The sequence below is a fragment of the Paroedura picta genome, chromosome 4 (genome assembly GCF_049243985.1).
Source record: "Paroedura picta isolate Pp20150507F chromosome 4, Ppicta_v3.0, whole genome shotgun sequence".
NCBI lineage: Eukaryota > Metazoa > Chordata > Lepidosauria > Squamata > Gekkonidae > Paroedura > Paroedura picta.
Window position 1 is genome coordinate 91,602,879 of NC_135372.1, and position 13,294 is coordinate 91,616,172.

Genomic DNA, 13,294 nt, shown 5'->3' on the forward strand with positions numbered 1-13,294 from the left:
CGGCTGACAACAGTTAAACTCCATACAAAAATATAAGTCATTTACATTAAAACAATATTTTTTACAATAAAAACATGCCCTGTTACTAAAACCTGTAGGGAGTGGGAGGTGTGTATGTGTGTGTGTGTGGGGGGGGGGGCTGTTCATATGTCAGTAAGTGTTGGCCTTGGCTTCAGCCATATGCCTGGTGAAAGAGTGCCATTTTACAGGCCCTTTGGAACTCTTGACAATTCCAAAAGGGCCCAGATTTTTTCTGCAACTCACTCCACCAGTCTGGAGGCCAGGTATACTTCTCTGGGGCCAGGGCCACCAACAAGCTGAAATGGGCGGAGTGGAGTGCTCCTCGGAGGAGTATACTTGGAGAAGCACTCCTAAGGTCCCAGACCATGTACAACCTTAAATCATACAGGACAATTCACTGAACATATCTGTTCAGTATGCAGCTGTACAAATGGTACATGCAGTATTAGGAATGGCTAGAAAACACAACAGCCCGAACTCTGCCATAATATTATGTACAGCTCTGACTGCCTCCATTCAAAGGGTATCATAGCACTGGAACAGCTGCAGAAAAGAGCAATTAAAATTAACAGAGGATTAGCGTATCTTCCCTGTGATGCTAAACCATTCACTTTTTTAAATGACAGGTGTATAAAATTATGACTGCTATGCAGACATTGGCCAGATAAATTCTTCTGTTTCTCATGATGGTAGAACTCAAGATTAAACTCATTGCTAGTAGAGTCAGAATGGACAAAGAGTACTATTTTAGGCAATGCATGGTTAACTTCTAGAATCGACTACCAAAAAATATAGCAAAATCTGTTAGCCCTAAGTCCTTAAAGCAAGTCAGACCTATTCTCATGGTTAGTATCCATGACAGCCTAATGAAGTCTAACAGCACTGAATCTCAGATACTGAAGACATACATAGAGAGGACTGTTAGAAACCCCCTAATGCTAAGACAGATTCAACAACAGAAAAAGTTACCTGGGGAGGTGTGGTGTTCTTTGTCACTGAAGGGCTCCAAGCAGAGGCAGGGCAGATATCTTCTGGAAATGTTCTTCTTTATTTATTTATTTATATGTTTACATTTGTATTCTGCCCTTCACTGGCAGGTAAGGGCTGATCACATTAATTCTAAAATACAGTATTAAATATGCAAATAAGTTAAAATCCAAATAAATTAAACATTTTAGGTCTAAAGATATAAATTTAAATTCAAGATTTGAAATTGCATAAAAATTGCCTCCTTCTCCCAAGAAAACTGAAAACTGATGGGGAGCCATACAATAAGTTTTTGGAAGATAGATGGATTGGGTGGATTTTAGACAGGGAGGCCAGCATTGTCTTGATGTGTTATGTCCAGGTCTCAACCATAAGCCTGGCTGAACAGTTCTACCTTACAGGTACTTTGTATTTCCTGCCATGAAGAGAAAGTTTGGATAGATGACCCATAGGGACCCTTCCAGCTCTATGATACTATGATTTTCAGTTCTTGCTTGTGGGTTTCTCAAAGTCATCTGGGTTTCTCAGAGTCACCTGGCTATCTACTGCTGGAAGAGGTTTCTGATCTAGCCAGTTTGGTGTAGTGGTTAGGAGTGCGGACTTCTAATCTGGCATGCCGGGTTCGATTCTGCACTCCCCCACAGGCAGCCAGCTGGGTGACCTTGGGCTCGCCACGGCACTGATAAAACTGTTCTGACCGAGCAGTGATATCAGGGCTCTCTCAGCCTCACCCACCCCACAGGGTGTCTGTTGTGGGGAGAGGAATGGGAAGGCGACTGTAAGCCGCTTTGAGCCTCCTTCGGGTAGGGAAAAGCGGCATATAAGAACCAACTCTTCTTCTTCTTCTTCTTCTTCTTCTAGTTGGATCCGTTCTCTGATCCAGTGGGATTTTTCTTATGTTCTCCACTGTTGTAAGTGACATAGCAAAAAACCCACATGAGCATAAGACATCATAGTATCAGCAGTAGCAGTTCTTAGACAGGAATTTATTTCAAAATATTTTCAAATAGGTGTCCAATAAAGGCTGTCTTGAAAAATGCATGGGCCCTCTGGTGGTGCATTTTTAAATCAGCATGAAAATATCATTATGAAAAGAAAAGGATAATTTTACCAAACACAACCTTGTGGGTTCATAAGGATGATTGTGTTTCACCCCACTACAATGTGATCAGAGTGGTATTTCATGACAATCTGCATCCTTTGAAAAATGTTATATCTGGTTAATATGATATTCATATTATTACGAAACTTAAACAGGCTTGCAAAAAAGACATGGGAGAAATATGGCTCCTTGTCTCTCCCCCATTTCTATAAGCATAACATTAGAAGTGGATACACTGGAGACAGAACTTCTGACCCATTAGCATTTCTTCAATAATACACATCAGTAATCTATCTGTTGAGGATGCCCTTTCAGCTGAACTTCTAAAAAACAACCCTAAATGGTGGGCTCCTCCCTTGGCCAACTTATTTACCTTAATTGACTTACATGGGATTGTCCCAAGTTCTTGGTTGAATTCAATCATTATTCCCATGTTTAAAAAGGGTGACCATAATGACCCTAATAATTTTAGACCTATTAGTTTATTATCAATTATAGGTAAGATTTATGCAAAACATCTCGAACGGCGCCTAACTGATTGGGCTCGCTCTCAAAGAATTATAGGTCCTGAACAGATTGGTTTCTTGCAGGGTAACTCTACTATAGATCATTGTTTAACTCTTTCATGCCTGGCCGAGAAATATACGTCCCAAAATGGTAATAGGCTATACACAGCTTTTATAGATCTTAAAAGTGCCTTTGATAAGATAGATAGGGATATGCTCTGGAATAAATTGCGATCAATGGGTATGGAACCGAGACTTGTGTTTCTCATCCAAAAACTTTATGTGTCCACCTCCTGCCAAGTCCGGTATTCTTCAAAGGGAGACTTAACCTCTAAGATTCCAATGACCATTGGAGTTAAGCAAGGCTGTATTCTGGCCCCCTTGTTGTTCAATTTATTCATTAATGATTTAGCGTTAAAACTGGAACCAATTAATGGTCATCCCCCAAAACTTGGTTCCCAGCATATTCCTTTGTTGTTGTATGCCGACGATACTACAATACTCTCATATACAAGGGTTGGCTTACAACGATACTTATCCACCTTTTACCAATATTGCCAAGATAATAAGTTAGTAATTAACTATGGTAAAACAAAAGTTTTGGTTTTCTCTAAGAGCTGGCATGCAATGACTTGGTCTATTGGAGGCACTTCAATAGAACAAGTCAAAACATTTAAGTATCTAGGTGTTACCTTCCAGTATAACCAGAAATGGAGCTCCCACTGCCAACGAGCTATCAATCTGGCCAAATCCTCATCTTCTTTGATAAAACAGTTCTTTTTCTCTGCGAAAGGTAACCAATTTATCCCTGCAGCAATTAAAATTTTTAATGCCAAAGTAATGTCCCAGCTCCTGTTTGGATGCCCCTTATGAGTTCCTGCCTTTAATAAATCTATTGAGGGTGTTCAATCTGCTTTCTATAGGCAAATTGCAGGGGTTCCCAACTGTGTCTCCTACCATGCCATTTGCGCAGAATTTGGCCAAATTAGGGTAGAGACAAGGGCCTGGATAGCTACTTTTAAATTTTGGGTCAGACTGTTTTTTAGAATAGAAACTGGCAGCCTTTTAACTTGTCTAAAAAGTGACCCTCTTAAATTTCAATGGTTCCAGGCTATTGAACAAAAATTAGTCTCCACTGGCATCGATCTGAACTCCCTACTACCTCTGGAAGAAAAATGTATCTTCCGGATTATTAAACAGAGAATTTTAGACCATGAGCAGCAGGAACTCATACCTACCCAGCCTCGAGTCTGCTCACCAGCATTCTTTGGCATCATTATGCAGAGAAATATTATGCCTTCATATTTGCATCTCCTTGATGTCCCACCCCTGAGAAGAGCTTTTCTCCTCGCACGAATGAATGCTTTCCCCTCAAAGGTCTTAGAGGGAAGATTCCACCATATCCCATACCATGCGAGACTCTGTCCGTGTGGTTCTGGTCTCACACATTTTGTTAGACTGCCCCTTATATGAGCAGTGTCGGGATGACAGCTTTGTTGCCTTGCTGGGAAACAAGCCTTCTGTAAGTAAATCTATGACCTTGCAATTTCTGCTCTCTGACAAAGACCCAGAGATAACCATTTTAGTTGCCAGAGTTTTAACTAAGATGCTTTTATAATATGCTGCCTACCTTGTATTTTATCTCTTATAGTTTATTTAATCATTTTAAGATCTGTTTGGTCATGTAACCCCATTTTATTATTTTGTTGAAATTTTAAACCCTATTTTTATATGTCTTATACTTTTTATGCCAATAAAAGGTTACTGACTGACTGACTGACTGTTGAGGATGGTATAGAAAAGTGAGACAGAATTTGGAACAGATCAAAAATATGGCTTTACAAGCATAACCTAAAGTTAAAAGAACCAGATATATTTAGTCTTGAGATCAACCCAGATCTATATAATCTAAAATGATAAAAGCTAGCAAAAACATGTAGAACAATCTTTCCACAAAGATTACACAGTGGTAGGATTCAGAATCAAGAAAACCTCCAACCGTGGTCAGGCTGTAAAGAGCTACATTTGAAGGATTATGCACACACAGCAGGATTTTTAATAGAAATGCAGTCTGCTATGCTACACTCCAGACTTTGAGGTATACAAGTCCAAAGTCTCCTTGTTTTCCTTATGCCAGGAAACGCTCTGGCATAACAAAGACTGTAGAAACATTGCTAAAAGAGATCTGGAAGAATTTAAAAGTAAGGTGAATTCTGTCTCCTGATCTACAGTGCACTCCTACGTAAAATCTCAATGTAATTTAAAGGGCATAAAACTCTACTTAAAGGTAAAGGTGCAAGCACCGAGTCATGTCTGACCCTTGGGGTGACGCCCTCCAGCGTTTTCATGGCAGACTCAATACAGGGTGGTTTGCCAGTGCCTTCCCCAGTCATTACCGTTTACCCCCCAGCAAGCTGGGTACTCATTTTACCAACCTCGGAAGGATGGAAGGCTGAGTCAACCTTGAGCCGGCTGCTGGGATTGAACTCCCAGCCTCATGGGCAGAGCTTCAGACAGCATGTCTTCTGCCTTACCACTCTGCACCACAAGAGGCTCTACTTCGGAGTACACTATTAAATCTGAAATACATAAGATGCTACAGATGCTCCCCGTTCACATACTCTTACACAAAAGCCTTGTTTAAATATGCAAGGGCAATATATAAACTAGTTTAACATTCATAATTCAAACTTATAATTATTCCATTTTACAGGTGGTGGTATTGTAAGCTATTATTGATTGGGAATATGCATAGGAGTGTTATCTACTAAAAGTTGTCATATCTTTAACACAAAACTCTCTCAAGTTATAGTGGCTGTGGGTATAGTTGTTCATTCTTTGAAAACTACCACCTGTACCCTGGATTCTTGTCCATCCTGATTCACTAGTTGAGATAGTAGCAGCAGACTGACTCCACAATTTCTTGGACAACTCATGGGACAGAGATGGTGCTGGTGGCTTTAACTAATGAGCATCTGAAGAGAGACCAAGGCCTTTATGCCTGCATTTATCTGCTGCTTTTGATACAGTAGCAGGCCATGCTACCTTGCTGAAACACCGGGAGGCACCAGGTGATGTTCTTTGGATTGGTTTAAATAAATTAAATTAATAATTCTTTACAGATCAGTCTCAAAAGGGTTGCTGTTAGAGACCAGGATGCAGCTTTACCTTCAATGCTATTCAATTTTTTGTAAAGCCTGTAGCAGAAATCCTTTATAGTTTTGGAAATGACTTTCCTGGGGATACAGGAGCAACTGCCTGGCTGCTGTGATTAAATAGTTGAGAGGGAAGAAATTAAAACTAAAAATTAAAACTAAAGCTGCTGTTTCCTCTCTTCACCTCACTTCATAATTAAAATAGAACAGCCCAGGGGGGCCAATTTTGTGGGCCACCAAAGAAGCTGCCTCATTCTCCATTATCTCCAATGGGGGGAAGGTGTTTAAAGAGATCATGGGCCCTTTAAATGCTTTCTCCAAGCTTTAAATGAACTCTGAAGGCAATTAAGAGCTTGCAGTCTCTTTAAATGCCTTCTCAAAGTTGAGAGTTCAGCCAGAAGGTATTTAAACGGACATTATAATCCCTTTAAATGCCTTTTAACTTTGGCTATCCAGTGGTCACAAAAGCTCCCAAATGGTTTCAGGAATTTTGGGGCTTGGCCATTTTGGATAGCTGAACTTCAGCCCAATCAATATGCAGCTGAAAGAATAGCTAGGAAGTACCAATAAGATATTTTTTGGATTTTTTCCAGCTTGGATTAAAGAACATAATGCCTCCCATTTTCGTTGTGCTTTAGCTCAGTGGTCCCCAACCTTTTTATAACCGGGGACCACTCAACGCCTTTTACTGAGGCCCGGTGTGTGTGGGGGGGGAGTTTACTCCTCTACTCTCAACCACTGCCCTAACACTCTCTGATCGCTATGGTAATGTTTAAACATCCTTTCAAAATAAGATACAGACACGCCACAACAATGAACATAAGGAACATTTTACTTTTTTACCGCTTTGAGGTAGAGAAAAGCGGCATATAAGAACCAACTCTTCTTTAATAAACAGGACTGTGGACTATATTTATATGTATTTTTGCTATATGTTTTTATCCTGCTATCATTGCAGGATATTTCTACTTCTGTAAGACCATTTTACTATATGCTTGCTTTCAGATTTCTGTTGCACTGTTTATTAGATGTCTTCTAATTCTTAATCTGTCAAGTCACTGAGAAAAGTGGACTATAACAAACTTTAAAAAAATAACATTTAACCGTACAGTGTGGTTAACAATAATGAGCAAATTTGGTTTATTGGTTAAGAGCGGCATCATCTAGACCTTTTATGCACTGGAGGTTTCATGCTTGGCTGCAAGCTGGAGTTTTAGTCGTGGCAGGTTGCCCCACCTCTTCCTGCATTCACATGGGGGAGCATTTGGCCCGGTGCACCTCATCCGCCCCCAATTTGTACTCCTGCATGAGAGCTGGGGCAGTGAAGTTCCTAGTGCATAAACGGTCCTAATCTGGCAAGCTGGGTTGTTTTTTTGCCCTGCTCCTCCACAAGCAGCCAGCTAGGTGACCTCTGGCTAGTCACAGTCTTGTTAGAAGCTGTTCTCAGAGAGCAGTTTCTCTCAGAGCTCTCTCAGTCTCATCTACCTCAAAAGGTGTCTGTTTTGGGGAGAAGGGAAGATGATTGTAAGCTGCTTTGAGACTCCTTCGGGCAGTGAAAAGTGGAGTATAAAAAACAATTCTTTTAATCCAGCCAATTTTTTCACTCAGTCCTCTCCTCACTACAGCCCTCATTGATCATGGCTTTTGTACATGATCATGAGCCACAATGTAGATTTGGGCGGTTATTAAACAGCACCTCTTCTTTTTGCATATATATAATGCAAACTCAAAAGTTATAAATCAAAGTAAGATTTCTACCTAGCCTTTTCAATAGTAAGATCTGGTTTTAGTTTGAAAGTGATGTCTAAGATCTGATAGCCTTTTCTGGTGATTTTCTTTTTACTGCACAATGAATGCACTGTTACTCAGATGCTGAAAAATAATTCCGGGAAACACAATAGTCTCAACTGTTTTGTAGTTCCCTTATATCAGGTCTGTAACAATTGCCTTGGAAGATGCATCAGCAAAATTACACTTAATATATATATTTTCTAAATTTTCATCTTGGTGGAAATACAAATGCTTTAATAACTGAACTGTGCTGTGACTCTTACAGGTTGGTTGTATGATTACACTCAGACGTATTCCTGCTCTTTCATTTTTGCTGGCATCTGTTTCCTTGTTTCTCCAATTTCACTCTTCTTCGAACCTTTAGCCCAAAAATGGAGGCAAAAGAAGGAACTTGAACAAGGTATTTAAGCAGACAAAGTTTTCACCAATTGGAAAAAGCTAAATCTTGCCAAGGTTTTAATTTACTGACCTGTTCATTATGGGGAAAGGCATAAAATAAAGAACTTTTAACCAAGAAGTCACCTTTCTGAAATTGTTGTCTCAGGATGAAAGTAACCTATGCTTCAAATCAAAATAATTATGTTCCTGAACATGTGACCGAACTGCAAGCTGGTACTGAAGACTCTCATCCACCTCCAGCTATCTTGTGTGTTGGCTGTCTCAGCATGCCATTTCACTATTCTTAGGAGACAACCAGATTACTCTTACATACAGTGATATGCAAATAATAAGCACCCCATCCCACCGAAATCTTGAGAGGGGCGTAATTTTATTGTCTAAAACATAAGAACAACCAACTCACCTTTGAAGAGCCCAAATCTGTGTTCAGAAATGAAGACCAGTACCATTTAAAGAGTAAACAGGAGGCCAAAGGAGGAAACTCTAGTGAAGAAGATGGAAGAAATTTAAATGTTAAAGGGGAAAAAAATCAATCAGTTACACTTTAAAGAGTAATATGCCAAGTACAAATCCATTAAGGATGAGGACAGATAATAACAGTGCTGGCTCAGGTCATACAGCTTCATAGAAGGGATTACACAAACTCAGTAGGACACAAGTTTTCCATTTCATCTATATTTTTGCGCACAGGGCCTTCTCACTGTAAAACAGAGATACTAGCCTTTGGTTAATAGGGGGAAATACATAATCAGGGGTGTATAAACATCTGTAAATAAAGCTACTTATAAATGGATGCAAGGTACTCATACAGGAAAGTACTTTTCCTTGACTAAACAGACTGTGCAAAAGCAAAGATAGAAAACTCAGTCAGAATGAATAATTTTTCTCCTACACACAAAACAAGGATAACCTGTGAGCACAATTAATTTCTCATATTGTTCGTGTTACATAATCAGTATTACAACTCCTGTAGACATGTATTACCATTATATACAAGTGTTTCACTGCATATACACATGCCAATCATCTCTTCCCTAGAATCATAGAATGATAGAGTTGGAAGGGACTTCATGGGTCATCTAGTCCAACTCCCTGCACTATGCAGGGCACTCACAACCCTATCGCTCATCCACTGTAACCTGCCACCCCCTTGAGCCTTCACAGAATCAGCCTCTCCGTCAGATGGCTATCCAGCCTCTGTTTAAAAATTTCCAAAGATGGAGAACCCACCACCCTATAAGCCAGGTTTTCTCAACCAGGGTTTCGTGGAAGCCCTGGGGTTTCTTGATGGTTCTGGATTGGTTTCCTGAACAGGTGTAAGTTAATTTTATATATACTTTAAATCTGTTTAAAATTTATCAACCTGCCCCCACCCATGGCCAATGATGAGCCTGGAAGGGGTGAGGAGGGGCCCCAGGTGGGCATGTACATCTATGCTTCCCAACCATATACTGTATGATCACACCACTTCTGGGGCAGCTATAAGCATGCTGAGACCACATATGATAAGGCAGGATATTGTCTATTCAGGAACCTTTGAGTTAGGAAATCTGTAATTTGAAAAGTGTCTCATTGTATATGATGGAGCATTTCCCCAACTAATAAGGGTAAAAGTAAATATTGTGGAACTTTACCAGTGATGAGAAGATTTTTTTTGGGGGGGGGGTGTTATTCCTATCCTCCCATTTGTTCATCATTGGTATGAACAATATATGAGCAAATCCCCAGATAATGGCACTTTTGACAAAGCAACAACAATAAGCTCTTGCATAATGTTGCCCTTCAAAACCTTTTACCCCAGACAATGGGATGTATGTGGGAATCTGCCATTTTTGTTTTCTTTATGATGACTTTAAAATTGCCAGCTGCCTAGTGATAAGAGGTAGCTAAAAATAACTCCATGACCAAAGTTGAATTCAAAGATATTTAGATCTGGTCGGGTGGCATCCAAAGACACAGATCCACATGGCATGTTCAGGTAGCACATATCAATGCTGAAGCACATGGTTTTTATCTAAAAGATTTTTGGGAATTTCACTGAAAGATATCCAAGTAGCTTGCTAGCCTTGACAATTTCAGTTGTTATGGTGCCAGGCAGGTGGCATATCAAGTCACTACCAGTGCTGGGCTACATACTCCACTGACCTTTATTTTCCTTGAGTATGTCTGTCTGACTGTATTGCACATTTGTATTTAACCTAATTCTTTCCCAGAAAACAAATGTGTGCAACTAACATGTACAAGGGAACGAAAGTGTCAGTACTTGTCTAGAGCAGCCAGACAGCAGATTCCACATATTTTTCTTTGATTCTTTCCCCTGGCCACTCTTCCAATGTCATAATGGAAGATACTTTTACAACACAAGACATAGGGTGAGAAGAGATCACAAGAAAATAAAGACTTTAAACCCATTAACAGAGATCCGTAATTTAGCAGCCATTTCCTAGGAGGAATCCCTGACTTAGTAATAGCCTTACTTTCATAACAACATAAATCTCCAATTTATTCCATCTGTGGGCATCTGCTTTGCTTACTAAAGATAAACGTTCTTAATGAAAATCTCTTGCTTAGATTTGCAACATAAGCATGGAAATTTAGACACTAGACATTACAGTCAAGAATCAGATTTCATGCAGAAAGTGTATCACTACTGCTAATCTTTCACTTACATACTTAGCAGCAGTAATAGGAAAGCCAGTGGTTTCAAACAGTTTCAAACTAGAATCTAGAATACTAAGGTTCAAATACCCAATCTGTCATAGAGTCTCGGTTTACCCTACCTCACAGGGTTGTTTTGAAGAGAAAATAGAGAAGATGCTGTAAGCCGTTTTCAGTCCTCACTGAAAGGCATATAAAAGAATAAATACATTTGATGGCTGCATTCAATCACAAAACCTATAATTTATTTGTTATCTGAATAATTCTGAAATCTAAGCTTGCATGCTCCTTCCTACCATTCCCCCTAATAAAGAACTGAGGCTGAAAACTTCTTGGTTGACAAGATCTTCCATCTAATTTCAATTTACTGTGATGTTCATACTTGGTCACTTAAAGAAATTAGTTTCTCTCTGCCCACAAACTTGCTCTGTAAGCAATCCCAGTTAGTTAAAATCTCTCAGTTTGGATATCATACACACACACACAAAAAAAGGTAGTTAGATGGTAGACTTATCCAACAAGAAAGAATGTAATGTTCTTGAAGAAGGACACGTATGAACCCTAGGGTTTCAGGCTTATACAGATCATGAAGAAATTACAACTTGTTGATGACACCTGAGTATACCATTTGTCTCTTCTGTTTGTGGTTATATATGGATCAAACTTAGGGGGGGTGTCAACAGTGCTCCAATAGAACGGCTAAGAAGATAACAGTAGGAGAGAAAAATGTATAGTAGAATTTTAAAATGTTTTATTATGTTTTAATGTTTTAAATACATGTATGTGTTGTATAGTGCTCTGAGCCCACTTGGTGTGGTAGGGCAGTCTAAAAGTTAAAATAAAAATATTCTGGACTGTGTGTTGTTCAAGCAACATTCTTTACCCTCACCTTCTTGCGTAAAGGTAAAGGTAAAGGTATCCCCTGTGCAAGCACCGAGTCATGTCTGACCCTTGGAGTGACGCCCTCTAGCGTTTTCATGGCAGACTCAATACGGGGTGGTTTGCCAGTGCCTTCCCCAGTCATGACCGTTTACCCCCCAGCAAGCTGGGTACTCATTTTACCGACCTCGGAAGGATGGAAGGCTGAGTCAACCTTGAGCCGGCTGCTGGGATTGAACTCCCAGCCTTATGGGCAAAGCTTTCAGATGGCTGCCTTACCACTCTGCGCCACAAGAGGCTCTCTTGCTTCACTTCTAGGACATTTTGTAGGGAAAATGTGAGTGAGGTAAAAGTAGGATATTAGATAGGAAGAAGAGATATGAGACTTAAAATGATTGTACTCTATTGAAAGGAAAGAGCATTCTCATTTTAAGTCACATATCTCTTCTTCCTATCTAATATCCTTCACTTCCCCACTAACAAGGTATTTTTCATTGAGGTTCATTGTGGAATCCAAGTTTGAACCTCACTGAGTGATCTTGGTCCGGTTATACCCTCAACAAGGGGTTGTTGCAAGAATAAAATGGAAGAAAGAAAAATCCCTTGTACCATCCTGTGTTGTTCAAGAAGAGTAAGATACAAATATGATAGTGGTAAGTGATTCTTTGAACAAAGTCCCCATGTGTTTGCAACAATAAATGCTGTCTCATCACTATTTAGAACGAAAAGAACTTTTCTATCAATGGCAATGCTCATTGGGAGACAGATATGCAAACCTGACTGCAGAAACAGGGAAGCCTACCTCCACCCTTTGCTCACACCTTGATTAGTTACATGATACAGTCCTTCTGATATGCCAGACATTAGGCGCATGCGGTCCATTTGAAGAAGAGCTCCTACAGGGAACAGAAGCATGAGATAGAATCGTATGTGGATTCGCGTGAAAAGCAGTTGGGTTGGATACAGCACAGGTAAAGTTATCTCATGCTTATTTACAGCACATTTATTTAAATACTGATATTACTTCAAATAGTAACTCTAGCTTAAAGGCACATTATCTACTGAGCAATTCCCCCCATTTTTATGCTCAAACAGCAAACTTCTCTAACAAGTACACTGGAGCATGATTTGTCATCATCTGCATTGGTTTCTTTTCTTTGATCATTCACTATTTCAAGGGGCCCAGCTAGTTAAGGGACCCTTTAACACTGAAATATAAAATTCATACCCATAAATAACAGAAAAGCCTCGTATCCGTGCCACAAATAAGTTCCCTCTTCACGAAGTGACAGCTCCTCATTTCTCAATCAAGTATGATTTCATCCTCGAACAAAAAACAAAAACATTTTTTTTATCCTGTGTAATTGTGTTTTTGAGGGTTGTTACAGACACTGACCCAGACTAACATTCATTTATGCAAGGCTCTTCTGTCCCGAACAGCATATTTCTGCTCCGACCCCCACCTGAACTCTCAGAAATGCTGCTTCTGACTGAGGCTAAATTAGGGGCTTGCAATGGGCAGAGGGAATTGGTAAAAATTATTCCTTCTGTTAATGGAAAAATTGGATCTAACACTTGGCAGCCTGGTCTCTTAATCCCTACTCTTGCCTTCATAGTCTTAGCCACTTTGAGGGTTATGTCTCTGCTGTTTTTAATTGTGGATAATGCTAGCCAGAACTCGAGTTTTGCACAACTGCTTCCAATACTGATTAAGTAGTAACCCTAATAGGCTTTAAAGCATTGTAAGTAACATCAGTAATCATTACTAAGGCTATTGGTAGAAGAGCAAAGGAATT

General features: G+C 39.8%; 2 protein-coding genes across 16 annotated transcripts in view; one reads left to right on the forward strand and one right to left on the reverse strand.

The window, feature by feature from the left end:
• SLC16A4 (solute carrier family 16 member 4) overlaps positions 1 to 11,478 on the forward strand; it is a 28,700-nt gene extending 17,222 nt beyond the window's left edge. For all 4 annotated transcript variants that reach the window (XM_077334172.1, XM_077334175.1, XM_077334173.1 and 1 more), the window contains one exon: positions 7,828 to 11,478. In XM_077334172.1, the coding sequence (XP_077190287.1) occupies positions 7,828 to 7,970 (143 nt within the window). In that variant the 3' untranslated portion in view covers positions 7,971 to 11,478. The remainder of the gene's footprint in view (positions 1 to 7,827) is intronic.
• Positions 1 to 13,294, reverse strand: part of RBM15 (RNA binding motif protein 15) — a 39,627-nt gene that overhangs the window by 7,072 nt on the left and 19,261 nt on the right. For 3 of the 12 annotated variants that reach the window (XM_077334171.1, XM_077334164.1, XM_077334160.1), the window contains exons 3-5: positions 12,727 to 12,822; positions 12,301 to 12,394; positions 991 to 10,801 (exon numbers count right to left, since the gene is read on the reverse strand). The gene's annotated coding sequence lies outside the window, so the exon portion shown is untranslated. The remainder of the gene's footprint in view (positions 1 to 990; positions 10,802 to 12,300; positions 12,395 to 12,726; positions 12,823 to 13,294) is intronic. The other 9 variants (XM_077334166.1, XM_077334168.1, XM_077334161.1 and 6 more) reach the window with 9 other exon arrangements.